Source organism: Propithecus coquereli, unplaced genomic scaffold (genome assembly GCF_000956105.1).
Source record: "Propithecus coquereli isolate 6110/MARCELLA unplaced genomic scaffold, Pcoq_1.0 Scaffold10, whole genome shotgun sequence".
In the NCBI taxonomy this organism is placed as follows: Eukaryota; Metazoa; Chordata; class Mammalia; order Primates; family Indriidae; genus Propithecus; species Propithecus coquereli.
In genome coordinates this window covers 4,586,018-4,601,224 of record NW_012133858.1, presented here as the reverse complement: position 1 = coordinate 4,601,224, position 15,207 = coordinate 4,586,018, and the positions used below count along the sequence as shown (strand labels likewise).

At 44.7% G+C, this 15,207-nt stretch overlaps 2 protein-coding genes across 2 annotated transcripts in view; one reads left to right on the top strand and one right to left on the bottom strand.

Annotated features, from left to right (window-relative positions):
* ADCY5 (adenylate cyclase 5) overlaps positions 1 to 2,599 on the top strand; it is a 151,688-nt gene extending 149,089 nt beyond the window's left edge. The window contains exon 21 of the mRNA XM_012642407.1: positions 231 to 2,599. Coding sequence (XP_012497861.1) covers positions 231 to 359 — 129 coding nt within the window. The 3' untranslated portion in view covers positions 360 to 2,599. The remainder of the gene's footprint in view (positions 1 to 230) is intronic.
* Positions 2,600 to 11,941: 9,342 nt separating this feature from the next.
* Positions 11,942 to 15,207, bottom strand: part of SEC22A (SEC22 vesicle trafficking protein homolog A (S. cerevisiae)) — a 60,624-nt gene continuing 57,358 nt past the window's right edge. The window contains exon 6 of the mRNA XM_012639607.1: positions 11,942 to 12,626. Coding sequence (XP_012495061.1) covers positions 12,426 to 12,626 — 201 coding nt within the window. The 3' untranslated portion in view covers positions 11,942 to 12,425. The remainder of the gene's footprint in view (positions 12,627 to 15,207) is intronic.

The window sequence follows — 15,207 nt, the reverse complement described above, 5'->3', positions numbered from 1 at the left end:
CCGGCCCGGCCCGAGGACAAGGACATCGGGGATGGCAGACCGCGTTGAGTGGCACCGGGGCAGCTCGCGCGCAGGACCGGCCACTGTTCTCAGGGCACCGCCACAGCCGAGCGCCGCGGTGGAGGGGCGGCCCCGCTCCCGAGGCAGGGCTGGGCGGCCAGAATGGTGGCCCCACAGCAGGTCAGGGCCAGCGTCGCCCATGGCTTGCCCTCTCTCCTTTGCCTCCTCAGGTCACCACGGACATGTACCAGGTGCTGGCCGCCAACACATACCAGCTGGAGTGCCGGGGCGTGGTCAAGGTGAAGGGCAAAGGCGAGATGATGACCTACTTCCTCAACTCGGGGCCCCCGCTCAGCTAGCAGCCGGCCCACTGTGCCAGGCAGCCTGGCTGCCAGAGGACGGGAACGGCTTCTCTGGGTGCCGGGCGCAGCAGGAAGCCCGCGCTGCAGCCCACCAGGCCACGCCGGCGGGATTCTCCACTTTGACTCCAGAGCAGCTTCTGCCTCTGCGGTGGGCAGTGGCCTCCGTCCCAGGCCCGGGGTGCCAGCGTCCTGCGAGCACCAAGCTGACCAAAGATGCTTCCCGCTGTGGAAGGCTGCGCCAGACGCGGTGTGAAGCTCGAGTTTTCTCACAGGGGCTGCTGCACGGGTGGGAAGGAGCCGCCGGAGCGTCTGTGGGTGTGCGCGGCGGCGGGGCTGAGGGGGAGCTGGGGGAGGTGGGCTCGAGCCTGGCCTGGGGCAGCGCCGGGCACCGAGGGGTGCTCTTCTATGGGAGCCCTTGCCGTTCAGACAGGCCGCCACCCCTGCGCCGCGGAGGGGCTTTCGGGCAGCAGTGCTGGCTCTGGAGGGACTGCGGTCCTCCTCCCGGTCCTCTGCCCACACCGCCAGGCACACGGACGGCGCCCCCTGAGGGAAAAGGAACTGATTACGAGGGGGAGGCGCAAGGACGCCAAGCAAGGAGGGATGGTTCTGAGGAAAAGAAAATATTTATTAAATAAAACAAAACAAGTTCCCTGTGCCCTTCTTTAGACTATGCTAGTTGTATGCCGCACGTGTAAGAGACACACAAGCAAACGAGGATGTCACAGACAAGGGAGGGTGGGGAGCCCTACTTGTCTCTTTTGTATTTTTTATTTTGTATTATTGAAAACCTTGGAGATCTAACAGATATGCCAAATTCTATATTTTGTAAATTCTCTATATTAGAAAACAGCTGTGCACAGCGGGGTGTTTGTGCGCATCGTACTGTACGTCTGTTGCTGTGTGTGCCGGTGTGCGTGTCCGTGTGCTCATGCCGTGGAACTGGTCTCCTTCAGCACGCATTTCCCTCACTTCAGATTTGGCAGTTTTTGGTTTTCCCAGGTGCAACCAGAGCAGGGGATGTGTCCCTTTGGGGTTCCATATGCCCAGATTGGGTAGGAAGATGCACGGACACATTACCCCGTGTCTTTCTAACACATACACACGCGCACACACACCCCCCCAAATGTAAATGGAATGATAAGAAGAAAACAAAAAGCTGCTTTCCCGTTTCAGGCCGAGCTGGAACTGAGGGAAGCAGCCTCACCCCGAGGCCGGCAGTGTGCGTTGGTGGCATCACTCGCCCTTCCACTCCCTGAGATTTCTGCTGCCTGCACAGAGCAGCTCCCGTGGACTCCCAAGAGCTCAGGGATGGCCGGGTTCTCTGCCGGGCTAAGCGTGTGAGGAAGCCTGGTCCCCCTGGCCTCGGCCTTCTTAGTTGGCCGGAGTGCAGGTGGCTCTCCCTGGAGATGTGCAGCCTTCAGGTTTGGGGAGGTGGGGGTGGCCCTGCCTCTACCTGCAAACCGGAGGAACGGGAGAGCCCAGCTCCAGCAGAAATTGTGTTTTGTTGGGAAGAGGCAGTTAAATATACCGAGAAAAAAATACTATTTTTTTAATAAACTACGAGGGAGGCATTTGGAAAATGGTATGCTATCACAGAATTCAAACTGAATCCCTAGGGCCTATGCCCAGATCTTTTCATTGCTTCTCAGGGCAGAATTATTCTCACCTCCAAGAGGAGCTTGAAGGCGGCGAGGCAGCAGCTCTGTGCCAGCTGCTGACACGTTACTTTGCTGTCCTCCTGCGCCACCCTGCCCTCCCCCGACACCAGCTCCCACCCCAGTTTGAACACATCTCTGAGAAGCAAAGCGTATGGACCTAAAACTGCCAAGCCTGAGTGTGTCCCGTGCTTTTGCGGCTCTATCCTTTGAGTTCTGCATCGCCCCTGTTGCCATCTTGCAGGAGGCCGGCTTTCTCCCACGGTGGTGTTCCCACATTTCCTGCCCCTCCATCTCGCCCGCCAGTGGTGTTGGGTTTTCGTTCTGCTTCCAACCTGAGTAAAGTGTGTGTGCTGAGCTCATCCCACGTTCCCCCATTGGTCAGGGCCTCCCTGGCCTCAGGGGGGCCCTTCCCATCCCAGCAGTGACTGGTGACAGCGTGCAGTGCTAGCTCTTCGTTCCCTCTAAGGAGTGTGCACTCTTTTTATTCCTGCTCTTGCAAAAACGGATACGATTATGATTTCCCATGGAAATTGAAAAGTCTATTTAAATAATTTAACTATTAAACACTTTCACTGGTAATGTGTCTTGGTCTGATTTGCAGCTTGGGCCAGGGGGCGTGGTCCTTGTCTAAGGAATAGTGCACCCAGCCTTCGGTGGGTCGGGGAGGGGAGCCGCAGGGGACAGCACAGTGCTGCAGAGAAGTGTTGGCTGAAGACTGCAGTCACTGGTGGCCAGTGGGAGAACTGGGGGTGTTATCGAGAGTCAGCGCTCGGGACTGAGGAGCAGGTGCCAGAGTGCAGGAGGCTGAGATGGAGAGGTGAGGAGGAGGGACCAGGAGGGAAAGATGGAACCAGAAAAGACCCAGGGTCAAGGGAATGACACTTTAAACAGGTGACCCAAACATGTTTCTATGCCAAGGGAAAGAAGGGTGAAAACAGCAGTAGTACACAGGTAACTGGAGGAGGAGGGAAGGGATGAGCTGCAGCCAGAGGTGAGCTGACTTGACCTGCGTAGCTGATAATGGTGGCACTCTGTGCGCCACACTGGGATAAGCACCATACAAACATCTCATTTAATTCTCCTGGCCACCTCATTTCACTGATGAAGAACCTGAGGCCCAGAGAGGTTGAGTTATTTGCCTAAGGCAACACAGCTAGTGATTAACAGAGACGAATTTCAAAGCAGGCCTGTCTGCTATCAAAGCCCAAGCAGGTAAATTCATGCAGGCCCCAGGACTCCTCTTCCCCCTGAGAGGAAGGGGAAAGTGGCAGAGAGGACAGAGGACCCTTTTCAGCAGTTCCTGCCTACTGCCCTCATCAAACGCAGGGTTATATTTGGGTGCAGGAAATAAATCCAGAGAGGGTTGCTCAAATCAGGTTTAAAACAGGCGTAAATGAAGGAAGCGGTGAAAAAGATTTCACGCTTCACTACACCAGTGGCCATGTGGGGGCAGAGACAGCAGTCCTGGCATGGCAGGCCTCCTGCTCCAAAGAAGAGGGACATCACTGGGACCTCAAACATGCGTGGTGAAAGATGTAATTTTATACGGGTAGCAGTTTAACTGAGAAATTTTCAGGCTGGTGTGCATCAGTTAGAAAAGGAAAACAAATAAGGAGAAAATTCAAGCTTTAGGGGCCTAAAGAACTCCCACCCTGCTACAGCTATAGAGACCAGGCCCCTTGAGACGCCCCCACACACTCAGAGTGCACACCAGGACAAAAAAGGACTGCAACTCACAACCTTTGTAAGCCCGTCCCACCCCTGTGCCCATTAAGCTAATCCCAGAAAATGTATCTGTTTCTCCCTTAGGAGGTTCTACTTTTTTCCGAAAGCATATCCATACCTAGAATGCTATTAATAATTAGCAAAACTTATTTGAAAAGATGCTGTTGATACGTGGGAAGAGTTTGGAACACCACTGCTTACAGGAAACACCATTAGAACCAAGGCCAGACTTCAGCCAACATGGTGATGGTTTGATTGTAGCGGGAAGGCACAGAGAATCTTGGTGCATCGGAGAAGCTGAAGCTCAGTGTTCACCAGGTAGCCATGTCACTATAAGACATTCGAAGTTACAAATACATTCCCGGAACTTTTCCAAAAGCAAAAACACATGAGCGGCATGTAGTTAAATGACAGCCAGAGCTGTGGTTTTTCCATGATAAAACGTGGTGTTTTCCGTGGGTGCAATGGCCATGAGTTGTCCATCAGCAGGACACGAGCTTCCCGAGCCTGAAAGAGAGGCTGAGCCCATGTGGCTGCAGGGCAGGAAAGCATCCTCAGGCATTGGGATATACAAGGCTCAAAAGTTGTGCTGAGCGGATTCTCACTGCCGCCTGAACAAGACAACTACAATGGCAGGGACAAACACACTCTGAAAAGCGGCTGTTTTTGAATTTGTCTAAATCAAAACAATAAAGAGAACAAATACTGTACAGCTCACCGTCAGAGGGAAGGGAACTGACAAGGCTCGGCCGTGCTGTCGCAGCTGCCCCACCACAGGCCCCTCACTTAGCACAAGTATCGGGAGGAGAGTTGGAAGGATTGGATTATTTATGGGCGTGGGCAAGGGGGAGGGCATGGCCGGCCAGAGATACCACCGCCCCTCTGTCTGGATGAACTTCACAGTGTGTAAAGAGCTTCCACACACCTTCTCTCAATTGTGCATCCCCCAGACGCCAGGCAGTTCAAGAACGGACTGGGGTATCCCAAGGCTGCCCTGATACCCGGAGACCAGCAGCTGCGGCACGAGCCCGCAGGCACTTCTGTCCAGAGCGCCCATCTGGCTGGGTACTGAGGAGCTTGGCAGGAACAGGGGGCTCACCACTCCTCAAAGTTAACAATAGATGAACTGAGATCCAATTACTAAAGTGGGCTTGTCTTATCCTTCCAGATTTTCACAAAAGCCCTTTGGTGGTTTTTCATCCCTGTCTTAGGAGGGAGAATGTGATATTGGCTGTCCTCTTGCCAGTCTTTCTTTCCTGCCTGCAGGGTCCCTGTTTCACGAAACAGACACAAGAGCGAAGCCACATGAGGGCACTGGAATGGCTGCTCTCCAAGCTCTCTTCCTCCTCTGGCATCCTCTGGTTTCGATGTTTGTGCAACTCTTTAGCCAATCTTCAAGTGCCAGACCACGTGTATGGCACACACGTAAACACAATCTAACTTTAAGATTTTAGAGCCAGAGGCCCAGACACAATGAGGTAGAGCATTGTGCTGCGGGGATCTGGGAAGATCACCTTCAAACCGAAGCTGGGAACAGCCCTTGCTTTGTGCACCTCCAGACACCACCCCAGGAGCAGCAGCATGGCCAGGAGCCTTTGCTTTCAAGAACCCTGACCCACGGAGTGGGGATGGTGAGTGGAGATCAATCCAGGTTCACACAGCAAGCAGAGGATCCAGAAAGACACGGGGAGGGGAGAGAGATGACAGAGAGAAAGATTTGTCTAGCGTTGAGGGTCTCCTGTCCCCACTGGCTTCTCAGCCCCAGACCTCACCCGCCCATGCTTCTGGTGAGCAGAGCTGAGGCCCCTTCACCCTGCAGGTGGCGAGAGCACATCCCTCCCCAGGGCCCCGCACATACTGCTGCTCTGTAAAGCCCACAGATTAATAGAATTCTCGCTGGAATCCCTTGGGGGGCCTCGTCACCCTGTTTTCCTTTGGCTCATGTCTACTTTGGACCCACCTGGAATTGGGCTGGTCAGCATCTCTGGGTAGCATCACTGAAACTAGTTTTCCTATTCTGCAAAATTTGCTTCCCCACTGTGTCACATGGGAGTTTTCTGGGAGGGGCGCACTTGGCTTTAGATTAATCTTTTTAAAGCCATGTTGGATTTGTGCTATTTAAGAGTGCCTTTCAACATCTGCCAGCTGCCTGCTCCCACCCCTCGCCTTCCATCAACACGCACAGACTCTCGCAGGGGCCCTAACAGAGTCAGGGCTGGAGAGCACCTGGTAGATTAGAATGTTCAAAGGAAAGTGTGTTGGGGCCGAGATGCTAGTGCCACACTGGACAGGGTGAGGCTCCCAGGGGCACCTCCCTCATTCGCCAGTGCCCCAGTGCCTTGGAAGCTGGGGGCAGAGGGTACTGGAGAGACAGCCTACCGCTTCCAGGTGTGTGACACTGGACAACTTCATCCTGCTTACTTAGCTCAGGAGGATTTTGTTGGGTACGTAGCGTTCCGTGCGCAAAGCAGCAGGCATTTGGCGAGTACGAGTCCCTCAGTGCCCTCTTCTCTCTGGATGCATCCCCAGTGCCCGGCCCAGAAGTCTGCACACAAGCACCTGCCAGGGCAGGACCCCACCTACTAGATATTTCAGCAGGATCCTCATTTAAGTGCTGATCTCTGAAAAGCTTTGTGCAATGATTTATCACGTTTAGGTGTATTTGCAATTTAAAAGACTCTTACTGCCTCTTAAGTATCAGTAACAACAGTAACAACAAAGTGGTGGCAAAGGCTTTCCTAGGACTTGCTATGCCAGGCTCTAAGTGCTTTATACTTTTATCGACTCCCTTAATCCTCATACACTGCTTTGCCAAAGGTACTATTATTATCCCCACTTTATATATGAGGAAACTGAGGCACAAAGGTTGATTTGCTGAGGTCACAATGCTAGTAGAAGGGAGAGCCAGGGAGTCTGGCTCCAAACTATTAATCACTATTCTATACTGCAAAAACTTACCTTCTATTTTTTGGTTAATGTTTTCGGATATAGGGACCACTTAACGCAGAATTCCTGTGAAATTACTTCAAGTCAAAAATCAACCTATTCTGGCATTCTGCTAGGAAAAGCAAATGTTTATAGCACATGAATCACCAATAATGCTTTAACATTCTATATGAAGAATCATTAACTCATGAGTTAGTTTTAGTACAAATACTAAAATGTACACTTCCTTGTCCTAATGTCTAAGGTACTCGTAAGGGCCACCATACCTCTATCAGCCATCTGCCCTGTGTCGCTATTGTCAATGTCAGGATTTCAGGAAACTATTTCATTCAGCCTAGGACATCTATGGTATAGGAATCAGCACTGATCTGATTGCTTTTATTTAAAAAGTAACGTTTATTGCCTGAATATATATGCCTTATATATTTAAACATACCTTCATGTTATCTAGCTTAAAATTACATGGTGGTTAAGAGCACGAGTTCTGAGTAAGAAATGGATTGAGTTCCTGGTTACACCACAAGTTAGATTGTGATCGTGGCTCAGGATGCTTGTCTATAAAATAGAAAGCCTTCGTGACTGCTTTCCGTGAGGATGACATACGCAGCAGACGCAGGTCCTGTCGCATAGTATACACTGCCATTTCCCTGTGTCTGCTTCATCTGTTCTCACTCCTGCCACACCAGTAAGAGCCCAGCTGTTGTAACACACACTCGCTATCTCTCAGAATTGTCTGAGATGCACTGTGGCACAGAAAAATGAGCACCAACTTTTAAATCATCTGAACCTGAACCTCAGGTTTGAACACCACGCCCACCACTAATCAGTGTGATACCACGCAAAGGACAAGTTCTTGACCTGAGTCTTAGTTTCCTCAAGTGAAAATGAGGGTGCTCCCCCTCCAGTCTGCCATAAGGATTAACTATATAGAAGGACCTAGCACAGGCCCACAAAATGCACTAATAAGCATTCTTCTTATTAGCCCTAGGCACCAAAGGAATTCCACACTCAAGGGTGAAATGTGGCAGGTTCACCTTTAGGCAAGGTCCTTTGCAAACTAGCCTGGAAGAAAACATTGGCACAAAGGAGGCAAATGCCCAAGGCTCAGCTGGGGAGGGGCTGCCAGGAGGAACAAAGGGGAAAGGGAATGTATGAGTCCCGTGCCTATTGTCAGATGGAGCCTGAATGTGCTTTCTGCAGGGTGATGCTTGCATTGCTGTGCTGCATGATGCAGGAGAAAAGGGCAAATGTGAACTGTGGGTAACATTGGGCTGAAAATACAGTTTGTTGCCAAGGAAACACAGGGAACAATTTGTAAAGCTAGGTTCCGATTTCAGGAACTCTTGGAGAACTACGCCTGTTCTCTCCGAGAGGCCCCTGTGCTGAGACAATTGATCACACACCAGCACTGCCCATGCAGAAGAAACCCACGTGCCCACACATCACCACCGCTCACTGTTCACAAGCAGGCCGATGCAAACCACATGGCTTCCAACCACGCGGGATTTCGACATTTATTATGATTTCATCTGCTAAATAAAGTAACCTAGAAAGCTCAGCCACTCAAGAAAGAGACGTTGCAAGAGCAGCCACAGATGCTGCTTCTGTTTGATAAACTCAATGCTTGGACTGGAGGCTGGAATCTCCAGGATACTCAACAGCAGCCCCCGGACACTGATGAAGATGATTAGACACCTCTAACCTAATGAATAATGAATGCTAGAAAAGTTACATTCTCTGCTGACTCAGCCTTTACACACAAACTCGCTCATAACCCTTGAACTTGAGGGGCTATTTTATTAACTTTTAGAGAGGATATTACTAAAGCCAATTTAACTCACAAATCAGGTTTTACTTTACCACAGCATTTTTAGGTAGCAAGACTTCCTATCCCTAGAGATAATAAAGCAGAAAAGTAGTAAGAAGTCTTGACAATAGACAAAAAATGTGACCCTGAAGAGTGGCCTATGATTTGTGGTAAGGCTAAGTGTTCAATTTGGTCTGTGTGTGGCTGCTCTTGAAATAATTTATTTGTTCTTTTACCACACACTACACGGTAGTTCTAACTCTTAAAGTGAACCAAAAGGGTTAAAATACAAAGTGAGCACCCTTGGAAATCCAATGACTGAGTGTGTCCTTGGGTTACTTAGTAAACCTTTTGAAATAAAGGCCAAGCAACTGCCTTTTTAGGGAGCAGCTAACCTCAGGAGCACAGAGCTGCCTCCTCTGATGCGGAGGTTAAGTGTCTCATAACAAATCTTTGGTCTCAGTGGAGCCTTGACAAAGCAGGAGTCTAATGGGATTCCACGCACAGCCCAATGGAAACAAAGCCGTGCATTTCTCCAGACTAGATTCTACTGTGAAAACCACCACCTTTAATGCAAAATAAATGTGCTAATCCAGGGACAGCACACTGACTTTATATGTTATAAAATTACAAAATTGGGTAAAGGTTTTCCATGTCTCAAGGCATTTGTCTCAAATGGATTTTCAGGCTTTAATAGATACTTGTTTTTAGCTTAGGATAAGAATCCTTACTTACAAAAACAAAGTCCTTTATTAACCACACACATACACCCAAAAACCTTGAATGGAAACCTTTGAAAGTTGGTACTAGTTGAAGATCCAAGGCACAATCGTAAGATGCAAATGTGCATCACTGCAGAGTTGTGTTCATGTTAGCACTTCATGGGACCCTCAAGAGAGAACATTTGTATCAGAATTCATCAGGGAGGACTCTCCCCTGAGGAACTGGTATGCTTTTGACCTACTGATAGAGCAATGCATAACTTGTTTCCCTTCTTTTTGCCTTAACTGCCCCTAAAGCTCCAGAGTCAAATTTTACACACACTAATGGCAATATATTAACCCCTCTATTTTCATTGATCTTGTTTTCTTCCCTTTCTGTTCATATTTTGTTAACATTTGGTATGCTGCTTCAAATTCTTTTGGGAAAGAGGCCAGGTATAAATACCAACAAAAGAAAGCAAATATTACAATTACTTTTAGTATATACAAGAGGGTATTTTTGTTCTCATGGTATACCATAATCAAAAAGCGGTATTTCAGAATTACCTAAATTAAGATGAAATATATCAGTAGCAGGACTTGACTCACTGATTTCAGAACCCCTCAATTCCTTGATTTTACAGACATACCCCCTGAATATAATCTTGGTCACCTCCATTAGTTCCATGCTAGTAGAATGGAACTCCTCTTCCTAGGAGGTGCTAGAGTGTGCTTAGCTAAGTCATTAACATCTGACCACCTTTGCGTCCTCCCTCCCTCCCCTTAACACGAGGGCAACTATGCTTCCCCTATGCTACAAAACTCACTATGATGAGGTAAACTCAGACTTATTCTTAGAAGTAAAAGTGCAATATAAGTGTAAGATCATATGCCTTGGAGGCCTAAGTGATTCTTTCTCAAGAGTTGAAGGACTTCTTTACACCCATGGCCAAAGATTCTCTTTCCAAATTCATGGTTTCTTTGGCAACATGATACAGGAAGGGAAGCTCTACAAACAATCAGAGATGCAGGCACCAAATAATGAAAGAAAGTATTTCTATACATAAAACATTATTTTTACCTGTTTTCATTTTTTACATTAAGATGTAAACATCCTCTTGTCCAAAATAGCCAGTGAAAAGACAAGACAAAAACAAAGTAAGTCTTTAAAAATAGCTGGTGAGGAGTTTTTAAGCATTCTTGCTGAGTGGATCCAAATATCAAACATTGTAACTCATTAATTCAATAAGGAGGTAGCTCCTGAACCAAACTGGTAAGAACTATAAACTCAATACATAGCAAAATCACAATTAACCACAATGCTCCAACTTCACCATTAATTGACTATTTATAAGAATATTATCTGTTTTAACCATTAGTTTAGAAAAGCTTTCTAAATTGAACCACTTCACTTTCTTGGTTCAGTAAATACAAAATGCCAAACATAATTCAATGCTGTTTTGATGATTTAGGATCATGTGATTCTTTGGGGTATCTCTCAGAATATATATAATTTCTATGCAACCTTGCTAGAGGCAGAAAACTGGAGTGAACTATAATTTCCTTATTTTAAATAAATCCCTGATATCATAAGCTTATTTTCTTCCTTTTACCTCATTCTCCTAAGAGGAGGGTACAAAGGTTCCAGTTAAGCAAGACTTTATGGTTCTAGACACATCCACATATACTGGTTCAGGCAAACAAGGTAGTTCAAAGACTTTACCCTCTAGACTACTTCTTCTACTTAATAAATATGCCCCAAAACATAAATTACAATGTAATGGGGTCCACTGTTTTTTTGTGGATATTAAATTTCAGTACCTATGAATTCCTTGTTTGAAATCTTTTATTTAAAAAAACAAAGGAAAATCACTCATGGAATGACTTCCAAAACCAGGAGAGTTATAGATTTTGCTAATGGAATCAAACTGTGCTTCCTATGTTATTGATTCATAACTGCCTGAACAATTTTTACAATGTCATCAAAAAGCAAGTAAGTTCTCTCTGATACTAGGTGCTTAATCCATCAAAACCATAAAATAATAACATTTGCTAGCAAAGTCACCTTCTGATTCTCTTAGTACAGTCAAGTGTTTCCATAGTGTAAGACCTATATCACTGATGGCACACAAGATGATTTTAGGTGGTGCACAACATAGAATAACAGTATCTGAATCACAGTAAGAATGTCATTCCCTTTACAATTTTCTATTGTCCTCTGACTATTCCAGAGACAGAGCCTTATTTTGGTGCTAGGTAACATCTCTTCCACTGTCACAAAGAGCAGGCCTCTTAGATTCAGAGCCTTGGCAGGGATTAGTACCGAGCTATATCTTAACATTTTTTGTGTTAATCTTATTTATTTTGTGGTTATCTTTTATTTATGGTAAATTGACACTGATTTCCCATTTGGAGTAGGATTTGTTTCTTTTTAAAATATTTTAAAATTTAAAAGATAAATATTAAGTAAATAACAGTATAAATAGTATTCAAATGATTCGTTTTGGGAAAGAACAGCTATAGTCTAATGCATCATTTTTTAAGTGATTTTAAAAGAAACGACAAACGTAGTCTAGAAAGGAAACATGTCAGTGTATTTGCAATACTTGTGATGTTCCAGAGATGAGCTCACCACAGCCTTTTCCTACATCAGGTTATTTCTAGAGTTAAGATTCAAGCAAAAATATAAAAGTAACAAGAACCAATTCCACACCATCCTGGACGTCATAAATGTGCAAATAATCTGGTATTTAGCACAGTCATTTGTTTAAAATGTAGACTTCCCGATTTCTGTAGCATCATTATATTTGGTCTATATTAATGCCTCACAAAGGCAAACTCAGGTTGCAGAGTTCCTGTGCTTGGTCCTCAGAGGAAGTACCATATCTATTTTTTGACTGAACTCTTCAGCAAGGATTTAGGGCTGCTGGCCAAGTCTTCCAATGGCGTCTGACGGTTCTTCCACTGTTCCAGCCCTGAAGAGAGAAGTTTCTTCCTTCTCCTCCTCTGAATGATAATCTCATGGCCAACATTCTTCTGAGAGGAGTTTTCCTAGCAGGTCTTGCATGCTCACAGGCACGCCATGCTGATTTTAAAAAAGGAAAGTTGGAGAGAAAGAGAGCAGAGCTTCTCATTTGTAGTTAATAGTTTCTTCATCACAGTGACAGTTAAGATATGTTCCCTCCTTTTCCCCCTGAAGCCAAGGCAGTATGTCTGAAGGATGGTGTCAGACATCATAATCAGGAGCCTTGCCCTGGGCTTGCCTTAGCCAGATCTGTAGTGTAACAAACGCTCCCACAGTCACATGAAAGAAAAGCTGCCAGAGGTTGCGCAGTTCATAGAGATACATGTTGCATAGACAGATTAAGCCAAAAGTCAAAAAAGATTTGACATTCCGCCAGCCGGTGTAGTAGACAAGTAAATAACACTGTTCAAAATATAAAAATGAAAGATGATTAGAGTTACAGGAAAAGAAATAGACGTTTCTAATACAAAAAAAAAACTGTACCAGGTCAGAGAATAAAATATGAGAATGGCATAGGGTATTTTTTTATCTAGGGATAAGATAATATAGCATATCTAAGACATTCAGCTATGAAAGTTCCATAGCTTGAAAAGGAAACAGATTTTTCCTTTTATGTTTTTCATTTTTCAAAAGAAAAGCATTTGAGTCATATTTTAAATGAAAGTACAATTGGGTGACTCCTTTGCAAACAAGCTGGGTAAATTCCCCAAAGTAACAGGCAACTAAGAAGTGGTTCCAGAGTTTGAGGGAGTTCCATTCTCACTCAGCAGAGTACAAAAAGCTCACACAAGCTACTCAGCAAAATGGACTCTTACATAACCTGAGTCTGAGTATTAATGAAATCAACAAAACTTTACTAGTCCCTCACTGAGTACAAGGAACTATGCTAGGTATAGAACCTGAGTGAACATTTGAGGAAGATTCATTCAACGAATATTTATTGAGGGTCAGGCACTGTTCTTCAGTTGTGAGTAAAATGAATAAAGCCGTTACACAGAGCTTACATTTTTTTTTTTTTTTTTTTTTGGAGACAGGGTCTCATTCTGTCACCTAGGCTGGAGTGTAGTGGTACAATCATAGCTCACTGTAACCTTGAATCCCCATGCTGAAGTGATCCTTCTGCCTCAACCTCCCAAGTAGCTAGGAGTACAGGTGTACACCACCATGCCCAGCTACTTTTTTGTAGAAATGGGGTCTCACTATGTTGCCCAGGCTGGTCTAGAACTCCTAGCCTCAAGCAATTGTCCCGCCTTGACCTCCCAAAGTGCTGGGATTACAGGCATGAGCCATGGCACTTGGCCAGAGCTGACATTTTAGTGGAGAAAGATTATGTACATATTTTAATATACAATATCAATAGTTATATCTTGAAAAGGAAATGGAAAATGACAGTGAGTGCTATTTTAGACGAGATAATAAAGAAAGCTCTCCCCACCAAACCTGGCATTCACCCTTTACTGCTTTATTTTTCTCTACAACATACTATAAACATACTTGAAAAATGTAATGATTTTGTCATCTATAGATTTTGTCATCTATAGATGTCATCTATAGATGATTTTGGCATCTATAGATGTCTTTCGATAGAATCTAAGTTTCATGAGGGGTGGAATTTTTGACTGTTTTGTTCACACATTTATCTCCAGTGCCCAGAACAGTGCCTGGTACATAATAAGTACTCAATAAAATTTGTTAAATGAATGAACTGTTTTCTAGAAACAGTTCACAAACTGATGACTATAGGAATGATATGTGACAGCAAAGTCTTAAGAGAGAAGCATAGGTCTCTGTGTGAAACTGTATCCAGTCCTCAGAATGGGAATGACATTAGGGTGTTTGTTACAATGCAGAAAGAACATGGGAATGTTCTGTTAAACAGGCTTAGTTCTTATACAAATTAGCACTTTGCTTACTTACCAGAAGACTATAACCCAAGCAATATGAATTGAAAACACTGATTTTATCTGAGTGACTTTGATAGTGGAATAGAAGGTTGAAAAGAAAAACCAGGAAAAAAACCCTTTTTCTTTTGAAATAGTTTTAGACTTAAAGAAAAGATGCAAAAATAACAAGAGTTCCCACATACTTTTCACCCTGCTCCCCCTAATGTTATCCCCTTATATAGCCATAGTATAATCATCAAACCAGAAAATTAACATTGATTAAATACTATTAACTAATCTACAGACTTTAATCAAATTTTGCCAGTTGTCCCACTAGGGTCCTTTTTCTGGTCCAGAATCTAATCCAGGATTCTGTACTGCAATTAGTTGTCATGTCTACTTCAATCTGTAACAGCTCAGTCTTTTTTTGTCATGATCTTGACAGTCTTGAAGAGTATTAATCAGTGATGTTGTAGAATGTCCCTCAACTTGGGTGTGTCTGATGTTTTGTCAAGAATGAAATGAGGATATGCAATTTTGGCAAGAATACTATAGGGGTGACATGCACTGTGTGTTACTATTGGTGATGTTAACTTTGGTCACTGCATAAGGAGGTGTCTGCCAGGTTTCTCTACTGTGAAGTTACCATTATTCCCTTTGTAATCATTAAGTATCTTGGGAGGGAGATTTTGAAATTACATAAATACCTTATCTCATCATACTTTTGCCCACTAATTTTAGCACTCATTGATGATTCTTGTTCGCAACAATTATTACTGTGGTGTTTGGCTAATGGTAATTTTGTATTTCCATCATACTATGTACATGTATTAATTGGAATTCTACCGTAAAAATAAGCTAGCTTCTCTGGCATTTAAAAAAATAATATTTAATTCATGTTTTTCAAGGGCTTTTAAAAGTAATGGTCTCTACCCCACAAATTACTTATTAATTACAAAGGGAAAAAAGATATCTCTGTAGTGGGAAGATCTAATAGATACCACTTTCACCAAATGATCAACTTATTACATGTTTCCTGATTGATATAATAAGAGATATACAACATATATATTATACAGTACTGTTGCCAAATATTTAAC